Source organism: Grammomys surdaster, unplaced genomic scaffold (genome assembly GCF_004785775.1).
Source record: "Grammomys surdaster isolate TR1022 unplaced genomic scaffold, NIH_TR_1.0 213, whole genome shotgun sequence".
Classification (NCBI taxonomy): Eukaryota; Metazoa; Chordata; class Mammalia; order Rodentia; family Muridae; genus Grammomys; species Grammomys surdaster.
This window is the reverse complement of record NW_021604658.1, coordinates 3371682-3389884: the sequence shown is the minus strand read 5'-3', so window position 1 is coordinate 3389884 and position 18203 is coordinate 3371682. Positions and strand designations below refer to the sequence as shown.

The 18203-nt window shown below is 40.7% G+C and overlaps 2 protein-coding genes across 4 annotated transcripts in view; one reads left to right on the top strand and one right to left on the bottom strand.

Moving 5' to 3' along the window:
• Positions 1-1554: 1554 nt before the first annotated feature.
• Ptrh2 (peptidyl-tRNA hydrolase 2) lies at positions 1555-9464 on the bottom strand. 2 transcript variants are annotated; one of them, XM_028772277.1, is made up of 2 exons: positions 9243-9464; positions 1555-2185 (listed from the first exon to the last, which is right to left on the bottom strand). In XM_028772277.1, exon 2 carries the CDS (start codon positions 2183-2185, stop codon positions 1640-1642), a length of 546 nt encoding a protein of 181 aa, XP_028628110.1. In that variant the 5' UTR covers positions 9243-9464; the 3' UTR covers positions 1555-1639. The 2 variants fall into 2 exon arrangements, with proteins under 2 accessions (XP_028628110.1, XP_028628111.1); XM_028772278.1 differs by having other exon boundaries at positions 9263-9464.
• Positions 9465-9479: 15 nt separating this feature from the next.
• Positions 9480-18203, top strand: part of Vmp1 (vacuole membrane protein 1) — a 94117-nt gene continuing 85393 nt past the window's right edge. Inside the window, exon 1 of one of the 2 annotated variants that reach the window (XM_028772275.1) lies at positions 9480-9615. The gene's annotated coding sequence lies outside the window, so the exon portion shown is untranslated. Of the gene's footprint in view, positions 9620-18203 lie in introns of both variants that reach the window. The other variant, XM_028772276.1, reaches the window with a different exon arrangement.

Here is an 18203-nt window from a genome sequence, read left to right as displayed (position 1 = left end):
ACCATGACTTGTCACCAGAATTAACAAGTTTTACTGTGTCCTTGTAAGTAAGCTCTAGCTTATTACAGGTCCTTGAATCAGCCACCATAGCTATCCTGCTGGGAATCTAGTCTTTTAGTGTGGAACCATTTGTCTGCAGCAAGCCTCATAAATTACCTGAGTCATAACCATGCATTTAAGATTGAGTTCACCTCAGTTACATGTGGTTGCATCACTTGACTCCTGTATAAACATTCTGTCTAGAAACTGTTGCTACTGTGGCATCATTCAGAGTTGTGATTCCTTCTGTACCATTTATGCTTCTGTATGATAAAAATGCACCAAACGTTTTAACTTGGAGACAGCCTACAGTTGTCTTCATCCTTCTGCCTAGTTCCCACTTACGGTCTTACTCTCCTTCACATCATTTATAGTTTGAAGGATATAATGAACTTAGAAATCACTGTCTATCTTCTAGAATCTTCATAAAGCTTTATGTATGCAGGCATGCTAGTGCATGTTTTTAATCCCAGCACTGCGAGGTAGAGGTAGGAGTACCTCTGAGTTTAGTTCAGCCTGTTCCATACTGAGTTCCAGGCTCAGGGATACAGTGAGAAAAGTGCCCTTAAGTAATAAAATTACTTAGTTCCTAAAATTTCCAGGAGAAACTGGCTGGGTACAACTACAGTCCTTTATTTCCCATAAATTCTCACATTTCCACTTTGAAAATCCATAAAGTTCACAAACTCAGTGGTTTCACTGTTGAAATACAGGAATATTCATAGTTTATGAATTAGAACCACTGTGAAGTATCTTAGCCCAAGTGGGTCAGGAGAAATAAGCATCAAAATGCTACATAGATCATAAAATTTCAACTTTGAAGTAGAACTAAATTTAGAGAGTAGCTGGGTATGATGGCTCATTCCTTCAATCCCAGCAGGTAGGAGGGTCAAGGCAGGAGAAATACCACAAGTTCAAGAATAGCCAGAGACCACCTGGGAAACATCCAGCTAGTTAAAATCTAGATCAAAATTGCACAGTGGGTCTATGCAGTGGTCTGTTCATAATAAAAAGAGGTTATCAGTCATTCAAAGAGTAGCTTGAACCACGTCCTCAAAAAAGCTAAGGGACAACAGCATGGTTTGAGATTAGTCAACACAGAGGGGCCTAACTATGCATGAGAAATGTAGTTTCCTTCTCACCAGTGTTGTCATCAGCATTGTCTCACTTCCAATCTGTTACAGACCCTAACACTCCGCAGCAGCATTTAGAAAATTATTTTTATTTTTATTCTTGAGACGAACTTTGTATTTATGTATTTTTTGGATTTATGAGGGTTTGCCTGCATGTATATGTATGCTGTGTATGCCTGGTGATTGAGAGGGTGTTAGATTCCCTGGAACTGGATCTGGATGATTGTAAACTGACATCCAGATACTAGAAACTGAAAGGGCATCCTTTGCAAGAGGAACCAAGTGCCCTTAATCACTGAGGCATCTCTCTACTCCTTCAGTAGTATTTTGAGCTCAAGATACTAATAGTCCAGTACATGATAGAGGAACATGGGAACAGATCTTAAAGTGGGGAGAAGAATTAAGCATTTATTGTTACTGACAGGCTCATCGTCTTCTGACAGAATCACCATCAAGCAAGAACTCATCTAGTAGAGTTTTAGGTGGCCGGTAACCTCATCAATTAGTTCTACTGGTCCTGGCCCAATTCCCAGGACAGTTCGAGAGCCTGGTTCAATCTGAGTACGACCAGCATCTTGGATTAAACTTACAGTCAGTCCCAAGGTTTTTGCATGGGTGAGTAATTGAATGAGGGTGTCTTCATCTGGAGCTTTGACCACCACTTTGGGCTGGCCACAGTACTCCCACTCTTTGAGCACTTGAGGGTTTCTCCTTTGAGTCTGCTTGTAGGCAGAAACAGCAGCATGAGAACACTGGGCGGCGACCTTCCCTTTCCCCATCTTTAAGTCAGTTCGAACCACAAGAATCATTTTGTATTCCCCACTCTCTCCCAAGATGCTTGCTTCGGTTCCTGTCTCTGTGTCTCTGTTTGCCTCACTTGTTGAATTCTGGGGGAACATCCCACGGTGGCTCCGGAGGCCCCAGCCCAGGCACATGCCACAAGCAACTCCAGCAGCCAAGCTGAGTGTACCAGGATGGACCAAATACTCCATAGTCAAGAACTTGGAGAGCATCTTAAGAGAAAAGAAAAAAGGTATTATCTAGAACTGAAGTTTCACCTATTCAGATAAGTCACCCACAAGTAGCAAACAGTATATTAGAACCAAACTAAGTCATGTAGAGGAAAGGCAAGATACATTCTGGATCTTATGAATGGACACTGTTTTCATCCATCCCCAAGTACTAGTTGGTTCAAAGACTCACACGAAATAGTTTTGTTCATTTTGAACAGACAACAAAATCTCTTCGGTTAAAAACCCCATTCACTATACTATTCAGTCTTAAATCGTGTGGAGTAAAGGAAATGATGGCTTGGACAATATGCCTAAAGTATCCAAAGCGATAAGAAGTAGCATTCTGCTTCTTTCTGGAAAGCAGTGCAGATCTGTGTCTTCATAATACAGTGGTTCTCATTGTCACAGTAAACCTGCAGAAGGTACACTAGGCCATGAGTCAAGATGCTGTAGGCAAAGTTGCACCATTAGAAATTAACATGGATGAGAAACTTATCTAAGATCCTAAGCCAACTTCATGTCATATCTGAACAAAAGTACTTGAAGTAGGATTCTTACATTCAGTTGAGGTTTTTAGAAGTGTGACTATCCTGCAGGCATTTCTCTCCTCCCCTCCCTTGACAGGGTTCTACTCTACAGTCCACCATACCCTGCAACCCAGACAGGCCTTGAACTTACACAGTCCTCTGGCCTCAATCTTCCAATGCTAGGATTACAGGAATGAGCAACAAGCCTGGCTTGGATCCCTCTATGTTGTCAGTTTCTTCCTGTAGTGTAGTGTTCAAGCGTATGTATGCATGAAGCCACCATTTTTACAGTGCTTAAGCAACACCCTGGGAACTAAGCCATGCACAACCTAAGTGGAATGGATGGAAACTCTTATCAAAAGTTTCCCTTTTATTATTCATAAAGACATGTTAATATATGCCAAGTATTACTACAGATTGATTATAAATTACTGAAGATTTTCACTCGAGGATAGTATAGCATTATAAATTATTTCTTAAAATATAATTCACACCAGGGACACACAGTTAATCCCAGCAGTCAAGCTGATCTTTGAGTTTGAGGCCAGCCTGGTCTACAGATGGAGTTCTAGGACAGGCTGAGAAACCCTGTCAGAAAAGCAAAAATGAAGAAACCAAAAAGATATAATTTACATATCATGGCATCCACACCATCAAATGTGAATTTTTTAAAAACAGTTTTGCCAGATAAGGTTTGTCTTTGTAGCCCTGGCTGTCCTTGTACTCGTGCTGTAGACCAGGCTGGCCTCGAACTCACAGAGATTCATCTACCTCTGCCTCCAGAGTTAGGAATAAAGGCATGCACCACTAGTACCTGGAGATAGTCATACTTTTAAATTATACCATTCTGTTTTTATTTATTTATTTATTTATTTTGCTTTGTCCTTTGTGCTTTTGTTCTGTATTCTTTTTGTGAGACATCTCTGTGTATGTCTTCTGCCTTAGCCTCTTACCATGTTGGTGGACTAATATATCCTTGTCTATTTCCAGAACAGGCAACTGAAGTACAAACAGTTGAGTCAAGATGGGATTCTAGCAAGCTGAGGAGCTTCTGCCCAGCATAGGGGACCACCAGATAACTAGGAGCTTAACATTACAGAAGTAAATTTTGTAGAGGCAATGAGGATTGATCCAGAACCTCACCTAGGCTAAGCAAGTATTCTACCATCAAGTCCAGCTTTCTTTTTATCTTTTATTTTGAAGCAAGGTCTCACTAAGTTGCCCAGGCTAACTTTGAACCTGTAATCTTCCTTCCTCTCTTTCTCAAGTAGCTGGGATCACAAGCCTAGCATGAGGCTGCTGGAGCAACTAAAATTTATTGGCAAACAAGTGTATCGGATAGAACATTAATCCTCCACTAGATTATAGTACAATATAGTACTTGGTCTGAAGAATATTTTAAGTTAAGCTTAAGTCCAGGGCTTTTTTTCTTTATGAGACATTATGTAAATCAGGCTGGCTTCATATTATAATTCTTTTGCCTTAGCCCTGGGGCCTTCCTGGTACTGAGGCTACAGGCATGTCTCACCACAACTGGCTGTTTTGTTTGGTTGTTGTTATGGTGGTTTTTGAAAGTGGGTCTAACATAGGCCAGGCTAGCTTTGAACTCCCCAGGAAACCAAAGCTGACCAAATTGCTTATCTTCCTGCCTCCACTTCCCAGGCACATGTGATGCTGGGAATCAAGCCCAGCATTTCATGCATGCTAGACAAATACTCTAGCAACTCTTCAATTACAGGTCTTAGTCACTATACAGATAAATACCATAAAACTCATTTATAGATCAGGTAGGCACATGAACTATATAGTTCAAAACCAGGACAAAGTTTATAGTAGAAACTGTAGATGGTTCAGCTATCTATTTAAACACAAGTGAATTAGTAATTACAAGCGTGTAAGAGTTGGTATATGTGCTTTGATTATTCATATGATTATATGATGTAAATATTAGTTCTCAAAATGAGAGGTCATTTTATAATACAAAGACTCTGATCTGGATGTAGGATTATTTAAAGTATGAATATTTTCAGGGATACCAGCCCACACAGGGTTGGTATGCTGGAGTTCTAAGAAAGATAGTGACAATGCACCAAGCTCCTGAAAAAGAGAAACCATCAAATGATGGTTATCTGGATTAGACTAGGTTAGAGGCATAGACCTTTCAGAGGGCTGAAATAAATCCAAATGAGTAGATAAAAGCCTGACTTTTCTATTAGATTAGCTAGGAAAATCAGAGAGAAAGAGATACACAAATGTATAAAGAAATGTATAAAGAAAACGTACACAACTTAGCCAGAATATATCTTTAGTGTTTGGAGCAGAAACTAAAAATTGATGCCTCTTATTTTCTTAATGAAAAATGAAACATCAGATATGAAAATATAACAAAGGTTTGGAATAACTATTAAGGTGAATGAAGAAGACTGTGTCTAACAGAACTGTGTAGTACTTAGGCCTAATCATACCCTAAATGTACAACTGTACAGATTTCCCAAGAAGGATCCACCCCAAGTCTAGGAGCGCTCGCTCTCTCTCCCTCTCCCTCTCCCTCTCCCTCTCCCTCTCCCTCTCCCTCCCTCCCCCTCAATCTCTTGGACCCTCTCCTCTCCCTCTGTATATGCTAGGGGTAGACTCGAGAGTAGAGCAGTGGTTCTCTACCTTCCTAATGCTGTAACCTCTTAATACAGTTCCTCATTTTGTAGTGACCCCCCCAACTATAAAATTATCTCATTTTACCTAATGGTAATTTTGCTACATTATATGTTATGAAACATAATGTAAGTATCTGGTACACAGAATATTTGATATACGACCCCTGTGAAGGGGTTACAACTCACAGGTTGAGATCCACTGCATGTTAGGCAAGGACTTTCTGAGCCTCATCCCTGCCTCTTTTCAGACTGCATTTTGCTAGGTTGCCTGGGCTGCTCTTGCCCCAGCCTTCCCAGTAGCTGGGATTCCAGGTATGTATCCTGAAACCTAGCTCCTTTTTCATAATCTTTTCAAAGTACATACTGTCTGTAGATTTTAATGAGTAAATCATTCAACATCCAAAACAAAGGATGGAGGAAGAAAAACTAAGACCAAGAGAAGTCCAATATAACAAATGTTTGGTGGCTGCCCACCAGTTAGAATTAGGAGTCCTCACAATTTCTAGGTTGTAAAATAAGCAAATACTCCACATACCAGATGTGGGGAAACGTTAACCTTTCTACCTAGTGTCTATTACAGGATGGGTAACATACTATTTTACCCGAAGTGCTACAGAACCAGACATGCTGTCATTGCTGCCACAGTTCTATCGTTTTGTGTACCACTCCCTGGTGACTTTTAAAATTTTAAACCTTCCTCTGAATTATTTAACCCAACTTCCACCCAATGCTCATCTTACCTCTCAGTTTACAGTCTCCTAAGCAAAACTACTTGCTATTTGCCTGGAAATATGGATAGTATTATACAGTCTTAAATAGTTGGCCCTTCTGTCTGTACCTATGCTGTCCAATATGGTAGCCATTAGTGCCACATAGCAACATATGGGTAAATATTCAGTTCTAAGGTTATGCTACACAATCCAAGTGCTCAACAACTTGAAAGTGGCTAATGATCACTCTATCCAACTGAGAGAAAGGATACTGCCATCACTGAAGAGAGCTATAAGGCCCTGCATACTGATGCATCTTTGTAATAGCCTCATGTGTTTGGGGCCAGGTATGAACTACAAGAAAGAAACTGCCCCAAAGAAGGGTGGGGAATGGAACCACTCTGGGACAGCACTGGTCTGTCAGCTCTTCTCCAGTTCCTCCAACCAACCAACCAACTACCCACCCAACCAACCAACCAACCACCCACCCAACCATCTCTGAAGACTGACTGTGCTCTCTAAACAAAGATAAATTCTTCCTGCTTCTAGCTGAAGTTAACAGGCAATAAAGTCTGTCAGGCTGTCAGTTGTGAGGAAATAGAGACACTGTCATTCTCAGGAGTTCCTTTAATGTTTTAGGTACCACAATGCAAGCAAAATTGGGATTTGTGGTTTCAACACACACACATAAAAAAGAATTTCAGGAAGCAGTAGGGATTTTATTAAATACAGACTTGGGGGTTAGGAGAAAAATGAGACACTCAGAAAGACAGGTAAACTGAGCTTCTTCCCCTAAGATATAACCAAGCATGGGCTCAAGAAAAAGTCTCAGAAAGCAAGACATGCCCAAGCATGGGCCTGGGTTCCTAAAGGGAGGGTCACAATTGTCTTAGCATTAGCCTCATAGCTCATTTTGGGGGTTCTTAAGTAACATCTTAAAGGGTAGCAGCCAAGAAACATTTTTTTTTTCACTCTCTCCTCATTCTTTTTGGACATTATAATCTGCCAATAAAAGTCACTAGAAATGCACAAGGGGCTTAGGTCATGGCGCTTTCCCTTTAAATAGGGTTTCCAGTGAGATTCCTAGACAACGACTGGGAATAGGCCTTAAGTGATTGCTCATTGTTAGCACTCTTGTTTCCCGACAGGTGACAGGCTACAAACACCAGAGTGAGGGGTTCTTCCCTCTTTTGATGGTCCCACTAATTTTCTTTCTATCCTGTGTAGAGAGACTATCTTGTGTATTGTATGGATGCATTACCTATCAATTAAAACACACACACACACAAACTATGGACTACAGGAAAGGATAGAATAGAAGATGGGACAGCCCAGAGGCAGAAAGAATTCTGGAATAGAGCCAGGTGCAGGAGATTCACCTGGGAAGATGTGACAAGCTGGACCCATGGTACCTAAGCACAGGCAATCAGCCATGTGGCAGAATGCAGAGTAGAATAATGGGTTATAATAAAGTTATGATCGGGGGCTGGAGAGATGGCTCAGTGGCTAAGAGCACTGACTGCACTTCCAGAGGTCCTGAGTTCAAATCCCAGCAACCACATGGTGGCTCACAACCATCTGTAATGAGATCTGATGCCCTCTTCTGGTGTGTCTGAAGACAGCTACAGTGTATTCATATATAATAAATAAATAAATCTTATAAAAAAAATAAAGTTATGATCTAGTCAGAGAAGAGTCTAGCTATGTGGCCAAAGTATTTGTAAATATACTTTGAATCTGGGTTCTATTTTTGGAAGCATGGGGCGAGAAGAACCAGGACCCTACTTCTACATCCTGCATCAAGATGAGCCATCTCATTTATTCCCAAATCACCGTCTATCTGTACAGGATGCTTTGGCTCCAAATGTGAGCCCGAAGTTTCTGCTAGATTTCACCACTCCGATCTTTCAAATATTCTTTATACTTGTTCTGACAGAGTTCTTTTTCACCAAACATAGGCTATTGATCATTCCATGTTTTTTGTGTTCTTGATTTAAGAAAGCCTGTCTTTCCCCTCCTGTGTCAGGTAATCATCAGTCAGCAAATATTGTTGTACTTATTGTTCTATGCCTATCCCCACTATCTCTATCTACAGTGTCCTAATTATTTCTTACTTCCAAAATTAGCTTTACTAACTCCATCTTTGAGGGAGGTGGTTAAGGAAGGAGCATCCCAAGTTCAAGACTGGACTAGACAACTTAGCAAGAATCTGTTTCAAAATTCAAAGTTAAAAAACAAAACACATCAATAACTGAGGCATGGCGGTAAGCCAGCCTGTCTCCATCTTAGAGTTGAAAGCCATCTTGTAGTAAAAGCAAACTAGATACATTTCTGTTTATGATTAACTTTGTTTCTCAAGGATTGGGCTATGCTCTACCTGTACCCTTAACTACAAATGGTTCTGAACTGCCTTTTTCCTGAAAACAACTATGCCTTTGTTTCCAAAGGCTATTATTGACCACCTTGCAACCATGTCTTATTTCAGGGGGTTGTAACGACCAACTTATTATGGTTATGTTTCTGCTGCTGTAACACTTGCCTGTATGCCTGCCAAGTCCCCCTTTTAGAAACCCTCTATTCCTGAACTATAAGAACCCTTATCTTCCCCACGTCCAATGCTGATCTCTTGAACACTACCTCTGGGGAGAAACAGTACCTGTACATGAATTAAAAGAAAGTCTGCTTTAATTAATTTGGCCATCATTTGAGTCAGTGGTCCTTCACCTCGAATCCATGGGATTAATGACAGCTTCATCATGGTAGAGCGCTTGCCTATCATGCACAACGTGCACGCACCGAAATATCAATATATAAAAATACTTTTGAATCCGTCTTAAGAATTCTTTTCCTTTCCCAGCTGGGCTCAACAACTCGAAAACGGATATTTAATATTTATAGTGTGAGGCCTGCTCTCAATTTTTTCACGCTAGGGCAGTGTATCAATGCCACCTATAAGAGGAGGCGTTGCTAGAGACTAAAATTCTGGGTTCTATCTTGGTTTCTTCTTCCAAAGGTTTGCAGACTAGGCGAGACATCCAGCAGCCGCTGGGTGAAAGACAATTTAAGAAATAGCTAAAAGGAGGCAGACTGTGGGATAAGATGGTAGGATACTTTTCAGTAGAGACAGAAAGAACTATCTATACTCCTCTCCACTGTAGTCGAGACTTACCTGGAGCACTTCTCACTCACCTCGTAGTTCTCCACTCCAGAACAAGGAACACGCTTCGCGCGCGCCACCTACTCCTTCCGGGTTTTCTGAAAAACTAGTTCCGGATCAGAAACTACGAAGCGCAGTCATCCTTCTTCTTGTCACACCCACAGAGCCCGAACTGATAAAGCCGAACTGAAATCCCGCGAGGATCCTCCCAGTTGCCAAAAGGAGGGTGGAACGTTTCTCTTTTGGAGGCGGGCTCCTTAGAGGAGCCGGACCGGAAGTGACGCGAGCGAGTTCCGGTTGGCTGGAGCCCAGCGGCGGGTGTGAGAGTCGGTGTTGTGAGCGGCTTCCAGGATCCTGAGATCCGAAGAAGCCGTGGTCTGAGCGGGTAGGTGAGCGAAAGCGGGGAGTCGGGGGTCCAAGCCGAGGTTTTCCACAGCTCGGCTTCTTCTGTGGCGCTCGCACTTGGGTGATGCAGACACAGAACACGCTGGTTTCCACTTGAGATGTCTCAGGTCACTGCTGACTGGCTGTGTCAGCTGGCGGTAGCCAGGCTATATGGGACACCTCTCCGCGGTTGGTTACTGGGACATTGAACAGACACTCCCGACCGTTCGTTCCAGACTTGGTAGCCGTCTTTGGCTTTTACAGAGAACCCTACTCCCGGGCTGTCGAGAGCCTTGAGTTAAATGAAGAAGATTTTCGCTGCTGATGACCGAGCTGATTCTCAGGACCTTTCAATGGGGTCTTTCTCCTCTCCAGCCACTAGCTCAGTACGCTAAGCATATCTCCATGAAACGAAGGCATTCGGGTGTCCTGACAGTGCAGAGTAGTCAAAGGTAGGGGGCTTTAGCTCTCAGAGTTCTTGCTGTGGACCCAACCTGCTCTTCCTCCGACTGTCATAAAAAAAGAGAGCTCGCTGATTTTTCCAAACTCCTGATCCCCAACATTTTCATTTCACCGCAGTGGAAGTACTTGCAGCAAGACAGGGACTTAAAAGTCTTTACAATTTCAGTGCATGGCCTTGAGTTGGGCAGCTATGGGTTGCTTATGACTTCCAGTTGATTTTACGTATGCATCTTTTGCTTTTCTTATACTCCATCAAAAAAAAATCAAATAATGCATAGATTGGTGCCGTATGTGTATATTGGCAATGTCATTTCTTATCTTTCAGTTTTTTTCTTGATGCTTGTGAGACATTTTGTAGAAAGATTGATCATTTAGAGCAGCTTTACCTGTATTTCTCTTGGCATAATGAAGAATTTAATATTCCAACTGTTTTATTTTAGTTTTTGAAATGGGATATCTCTGTGTAGCCCTGGCTGTTCTGGAACTTGCTCTGTAGACCAGGCTGTCTTGAACTCAGGTCCACCTGCCTCCACCTCCCAAGTGCTGGGTCCAGCTATATTCCAACTGTTATTGTCTGAGAATTGTGTTATCATTGGGTCTGATTTTAGGGGAGAAGCTTATTTAATAGGCAGTTATTTTTGTATTCAAGGTTATGTTTTTTGTTGACGTTTGGGAGAAAGATCCTGGTGTACCAGACACATGACCAATTCGAATAGATGCAAAGTTATTCTAAAGTGGTAATTTCTTCTTTTTAACTTATTTGCCTATGTTATCTAAAACACAGATGCATTTTTAAGGGGTTTATCCTTCTTGGATACATTTAACAATACAGTTAAATCCCTGAGGCACACATTCCAGAGGAATGTATACATATGGCCACATATCTGAACTGCTCTGGCAAATGGTTTGATGCTGTTTACCAATTTATGTACAGCTAGTTTAAGCCTGTTTGTTTCCATATTGTTTTTAGTTTTGAGTCTTTGAACTGTTTTACACTTGTCCTTTTTTTTGGTTTGGTTTGGTTTGGTTTTTGAGACAGGGTTTCTTTGTAGCCCTGGCTGTTCTAGAACTTGCTCTTTAGACAAGGCTGGCCTTGAACTCACAAAGAGTGCTAGGATTAAAGACCCCAGGGAATACTTCTCTTTGAAGAGAGGTGACACATTTTTGAATTGTAAGTTTGATATGTCATTAATTTAAAAACTGATTTGTTTACTTACCGATTACACAACTGCTAAATTGTTTTCTTCTTTTCTTTCTCCTATTTTATTTACTTATTTCAAACAGGATTTTATTGTGTAGCTCTGGCTGGCCTGGAACTCACTATGTAGTAGACCAGGGTAGCTTGTAACTCACAAAGAACCTCTTGCCTCTGCTTCCTGATTGCTGGGATTAAAGGCACACTCCTCTACACCCAGCTAAGTACTTTCTTTTCTGCTGTTTGTTGTGTTATTTCTGGTTTGTTTGGTCCTTTTGCTTGTTTGGTTTTTATAGTTTTTTACTTTTCCAACAGTTTCTTAATGTTGGCTCAAATCACCACGTTTTAGGATTTTGAAGATCATTCCAATTCATTTTATTTTTGAGACAGGATCTTATTATATAGCTCTGGGTAACCTCAACCTCACAAGAGATCTACTTGCTCTGCCTCTTGAGTACTGAGATTAAAGGCTGCTATACCTGGAAAGATCACTTAGTCTTAAATCAGACGACCTGGATTAAAGTCTGGGCTCCAGCGCTTACTGAGTAATGATTGGCAAGTTACCCAGCATTCAGAGCTGCTCTAGATTGGGTTGATAAAAGGACTCACTGTATTTCATATGACTGTCATAGTGTCTAGTGAGATGGTACATGCGAAATCATTTTTTGCTCAGAGGTAGAAATACATAACTGTGGAATGTGTTACTTTGAAGTATTTCAAAACTTGCTGATTTATATCATGTGTTTTTTTATTATTCTGAGTGTATTATTACCCATATTTATGATGATGGTTTTTGCCCTACTTTTGAACACAAGAAAGCCAGCCATGAGTGGCCTGAAATTAGTCACGTTAGTTAATAAGTAAGTGACTAGAAGATGAGCATAGCTATGCATGTAATAGTTTAAGTCTGACCTTCTCAGTCATCGTGTGTTATCAGCTGAGAATTCCCAAGTACAGAAGACCCGAAAGTTTTTGTTCTGGCAGAACACCAAAGCACATATATTAAAAATTAATCAACTATAATTGACTAATCATTAGAAGTAGCCTACCTTTGCTTACAGTTAGTAAGAATCCTTATTATTTACTGAAGCCAGCATTTCACATTGTAGTTATGTCTTCTGAATGCACAGTAGCACCTTCTAATTTAATAGAGGGAAACCTTAGGACCTAGAAACAATCTGTGATTGGCTGTCCTGAGGACTTCTAAAGTAGGCAAAGCCGGAGCCTGAGCTAGACTTGAGTTCTTAAGTGTTCTTTCCATTCTTCTGAAGTTGTCCTCGGGAATCCTGATAAGCTTTAGTAATAGCCTGGTTTACATAACACTGTGTTCTTTGTATGAAAGACAGATGTGTGTTGTATGTTTGTAATCCCCTTCCCGACTTTGCTTCTTTAATCTTGTAAATTGTAGAGACAAACTGCTTAGTGAGATTCACAGGGTAAGAAAGCCAGGGAGGGCACATGTGTGGTCACAATGTTTGGAAGACTGGGGTAGGAGGGTACTGAGTTCAGAGACAGTCTGGATGGACTGGGTAGTAAGACCTTGTCACAAGTTAAAGATTAAAAGTCTTCAATAGGATGTAGTAAGGAAAGAAAATTACTTATATTTTCCAGAATATTCTCAGTTTACAATCTATCAAGTACTGTGAAATGTCATTTAGTAGTAGTGACAGAGTCCCTGTAACATGTCTCTTATTGAGTGTTGCTGATACATAGGAAAAAACTGTATTCATTTCTTTTCCCTCTTGATATAAAGAACTTTCTGAGCAACTGTAAATCTGATATTCTATTTTATTAATTTTCATCTTTAGGGTCATTTCTGTAACTGTCATTCTAGGTAAATATCCATTATAGAAGAATAAATCATGTGTTTTCAACCTTTACTTCCACTGACTTCACAGAACCCATGTAGTTTTTCCTCTATGGGAGTGGTAGTGCTGGTGCTGCTTGAGGCTCCTAAGTGCTGCTGATGGAAGTGAACTCTAGATTAGCAAACCTGAGGAACCAGAAGCAGTGAAGCAGTTATAACTTCACTGTAGAGTAAAGTTGTTTAGGAGATACTGCTTGGAATTGAACCCAGAGCCTTGTGTCAACTACTGTGGGCTCAACTGCTAGCCGTACCCCAACACCTAGAGTGAAAACTTTTTTGTTTGTTTGGAGGGTTTTGTTTTATTTATTTATTTATTTATTTATTTATTTTGTTGGCTGTTTTTGTTTATAGACAGCTGTTTTCTAGCTGGCCTGGAACTCATGATATAGAGCTGACTGGCCTGAAACTCACAGAAATCTGCCTGCCTCTGGAATGCTGCATTGAAAGGGGTACAGTGTCACTCCCTGCTAGAATAAACTTAAGAGTATGTTGTCTCTAGAAACTCTAAAATTTGTTTAGGAGGGTGACTTTGGATAGAGTTTGCTGAGCTGAAGTTATGTAATATATAAATCCTTAAATAAAGCTCATTTTAAAATATGTTCTTTGAGGAGCTGGAGAGATTGCTCAGCACTGCCTGTTCTTCCAGAGGACCTGAGTTTAATTCCCAGCACCCACATGGAGCCTCACAATTGTCTGTAACTCCACTCCCAGGGGATCTGCCACTCTCATACAGACAGACATAAAAGCAGGCAAACACCAATGCACATAAATTAAGAATAAGCTATTTAAAAATATGTTTCTTGTATATTTGAGCAGGAGATACTTTTCTGTGCCATGTAAAAGGTGACATTTGAAGTTCAGGCATATTTAAATTAAGCAGTGACAATCCCTTGAGTAATTTTATTCCAGTTTATCTACCTATAATTACTGCAGATGTTAGTGTCCCCTGACTCTTGTGTAGATTGTTGTGGCATTCTCTCTTTGTGGATTCTTTCAGAGTAGCTGTAATCTTGTAGCTTATCTGGAAGGACCATGCCAATAACGTAAGGAATGGGAGTTGAGGGTCACACATGGTGATGTACGCCTTTAATCCCAACACTCAGGAGGCAGGGACAGGTTGATCTCTTGAGTTCCAAGCCAGTCCGAACTCCAAGCCAGCCGGATCTACAGAGCAAGTTCCAGGACAGCCAGGGCTACACAGAGAAAACCTGTCTAGGTGGGAGGAGAAGAAGGAAACTGGGACTTTGGTTCAAATTCCAGGTCAATTACCATGACTCCTGAGCTGGTTACTTAATTTCTTGTTATCTTGGTTTCCTCCTAGGCTGTGAAGTCAGTACCCTTTCTTTCTGTTCCAAGGGTCAGTGAGTAGAGTCAAGGAAGGCATTTAGAGCAGTGCCTAGCGTCTGGTTGGCTGGGACTGTGGTTGCCATCATTTTATGGACACTGAGCTGTTGCTGAGAACTCTTTCTCAGCCTTTTAGTTGCCATTTAATCATTACTAACGCAGTTTCATAAGTAAATATCTCTATGTTCATTTTTTATGTGAATATTTTACAGCATGTCTGTGATTCTTATTGGAAAAAAAACATTTTTGTAGCCATTCCCTTGTCATTTTGTATTATTATTGATAATCTTTTTGTTTGTTTGGCTGGTTGGTTTTGTTTTTTGAGACAGGGTTTTTTTTGTGTTGGCCTGGCTGTCTTGGAACTTGCTCTGGTCCAGGCTGGCCTTGAACTCATGGAGAGAGAAATGAGTCCACTGCAGTCGTACAAGGATAGTGATGAAGATGGCCTAATAGAAGGGTGACCAAGTTGGAGAGAGGATGGCTCAGCACTAACAATGAAGTTAATTGTTACCATGTCTCACAGCCTGAGTTCAATCCCCAGAGCTCACATGGTAGATGGAGAAAATTGACTGACAAATCATCCTCTGACCTTCACATGTGTTCCATGCAAGGAACCACCTGCTGCCCCCACCCCATCAACCACAAATAAATGTTTTAAAAAGATCTAGAACACTGTGTAGATATACTTGAAATAGAACTTGATTTTGAATAAGAGAAATGATTTTTTTTATAAGTCAAGAATGACTAACTTCTGGGTTTAGTAACTGGTGGGTGGTTATTCCAGGTAATAGGAGAAGGAAAATTTGGATAAGGCCGTGTTTGTTTTTCTACCAAGTTAGGTAGAAGCTGGATATATTTGTGCGCAGCTTTAATCCCAGAGGCAGAGAGGCAGGTGGGTCTCTAAGGTCAAAGACAGCCTGATCTATAAAGTGGATTCCAGGAGAGCCAGAGCTAAACAGAGAATCCCTGTATGAAATAAATAAACACACATACATACATACTACATACATACATACATACATACATACATACATACATACAGGCAGGAGAGATAGCTCAGTAGGTAAAGGTGCCTCAGGGACCCACATAATGGAGAGAGCATCAACTCCTGCCAAGTTGTCCTGACACTGTGACCTGGGTAGTACCTTCCCCTCCAATACAAGTAAATGAATGTAATAAAATTTAAAACAAGGACAGAGGTAGGCATGAGTGAGAAAGGGTTTTAAATTTGAGAGGAAGAATCATCCTAGTAGTACTATTACATACATAACTCTGGAGGTCAGAACCAGAGCTGTAAATCAAGACACTTTTAAATCACAGGACCAGATAGATTACTATGGAGATAGGGAAAGGAGAGGCCCAACATCAGATAAAGAAAAAGCTATGACAGGGGCATTTGCTGCCAAGCCTGGCAGCCCAACACACATTAGGTAGGGAGAAAAGTGACTCCTACAGGTTTTCCTCTGATCTCCCACACACACTGTGGCACCCCATCCCAACTTGGGGTGGAGGGAAGTGTTGGGGGAGTCCTTGAGATAATTCAACAGGTGAAGGTGTTTGCTTGCAAATCTGGCACCTGAGTTTGATTCTCAAAACCCACATGTTGGAAGTAGAAAACAGACTCCTACACATTGTCCTCTGATCAGTGCATGTGGGCTGTGGCATACACTAAACAAATGAAAAGAAAAGTGTTAGGAAAAAGAATGGTCAGCTATGCAAAACTAGTATGGTGGTGGGGTAGGAAGAACATTGGCTGCTCTCTAGAGGATCTGGATTTGGTTCCCAGCATCCATATGCTGGTTCACAACTGTGTCTAACTCCAGTTCTAAAGGATCTGGCACTTGGCTTTTGTTGGCACCGGGAGCACACATGGTACACATACATACATGCAGGCACTCATACATATAAAATAAGTAAATCTAAAAAGAATAAAGTAGTGTTTTAAAAACTTCCACATCCCCACTGTGAGCTGGGTAGTACCCTCCCCTCCAATACAAGTAAATAATTGTAATAAAATTTAAAACCAGGACAGAGGTAGGCATGAGTAAGAAAGGAGTTAGATACAGTGGCTATGTCTAGCAAGGATGGTACTAAGAAAGTAAGGGGCAGATGGCAGTTTTTACGTATTCAGAATATCTTCAAGGAGTAGTCAGCCTTGTCAAATGCTGCTATCTAATTCCATGAACCACTTGACTCAAACTTTTTCCAGAAACCTTTAGGTATGTAGGTTGCAAAAGGCATTGGTGGAAAGAATATCCAAGGTTCCACGAACCTCACAGCTTTTGAAAATCTTTTTATAAGACATGGTACAGTCATTCTTTACATCCAAAAATATTAATTTTAGGACCCCTCTCAGATAGAAAATACATGTGTGCATAGAACCCCAGCACTCAGGAGGAGGATGAGCAGGGTAGTTGTCAACAATTTGAGGCCAGTCTATCTGTACAGCAATTCCCCAAGACTTAAGAAATTAAGTTAAAAACATTCAAGGGATTTCCCATTCATTCCCCATCAATTGATGTATTTCCAGGAAACACATTTTTTATCTGGCATAACCATGTGACAGTTTGTTTCTATTGTCTACTCCATCTGGTGCTCTTAATTTCTTTGATGGTGTGCATTGAGTCAGGGTATACTTCTCACTTAGATTGTTTCTCCAGTTTCTAAAGCTCAGATTTGCAGGTCCTTAATCTTTAGAACTTTAGGGAATTTGCAGCTATTCTGGAAGTGGACTATAACTAGATATGTGTAGCCCTTCTGCCCAAGGTTAGATACTTCTGAAAGCAGAAAGATAACTGGAAGGTTGAATACCTAAGTTAACATCCTTGTATGACTCCAATGAAGAACTGAGGTTCATTTAGAACCTGGCGTCAAAGGATGTTAATTATGAAACAGTATTGCCAAGAAAATGAGAATCAGTGAGTCTAGTGTTCTTACTTTTCTTTCTGTTGTTAACTTTTCCAGCAACTTTTATCTTAGGGGATTGCTATTATTGTGTCATCACACAATTGTTTGAAAAAACCTTATTCCATACACACATCTTTATGTGGATCTGTGCATGCATGCCAAAGCATGCCTGTGGCAGTCAGGGGACAATTTGCAGGAGTCAGTTCTCTCCCTTTACAATGTGGGACCTGGGATTGAGCTCTGGTCGCCAGCCTTGGTGGCAAGCGCCTGTACCCACTAAGCCGTCTTGCTTTATTTAATTTTAAGGAAGAGCAGTGTCTTGACTACATGGATACATATTCCATACTGTGTTTAAGGCCGTGCTTCATCTGGGTACTGCTTTTAGGTTGATGCTAACTTGGTGGAACCCCCTCCCCTTTGGAGGGCCCGAAAACTAAATAATTTGGTTTTGTATTGTTTTTGTCTTATAAATGGGGCTAATGTTTAAAATGAATAGAGTATTATAGTCTTAGCACTGAATGTACAGCCTACAAAGACCCTTTGTGAGCTGATAGCACTGCTTTCTAAATATTTCTGCCAAAACCAAACAAAAACACATATTTTAACACCAAACTTTTATTTTAAACACAACCTTTATAGATATTTCTCATGTCTGAAATGTTGTTTCATATTCTGGGTATGTTTCTGTTCTACTTCTGTCTTCTGACTTAATCTACAAATTGAATTATTGTAAGGAATATTAAGTTTAACTTAGGAGCCTCACTCTATAAGCAGAACTAACATACTGTAGGACCTCACTACAAAGTAGGCTACA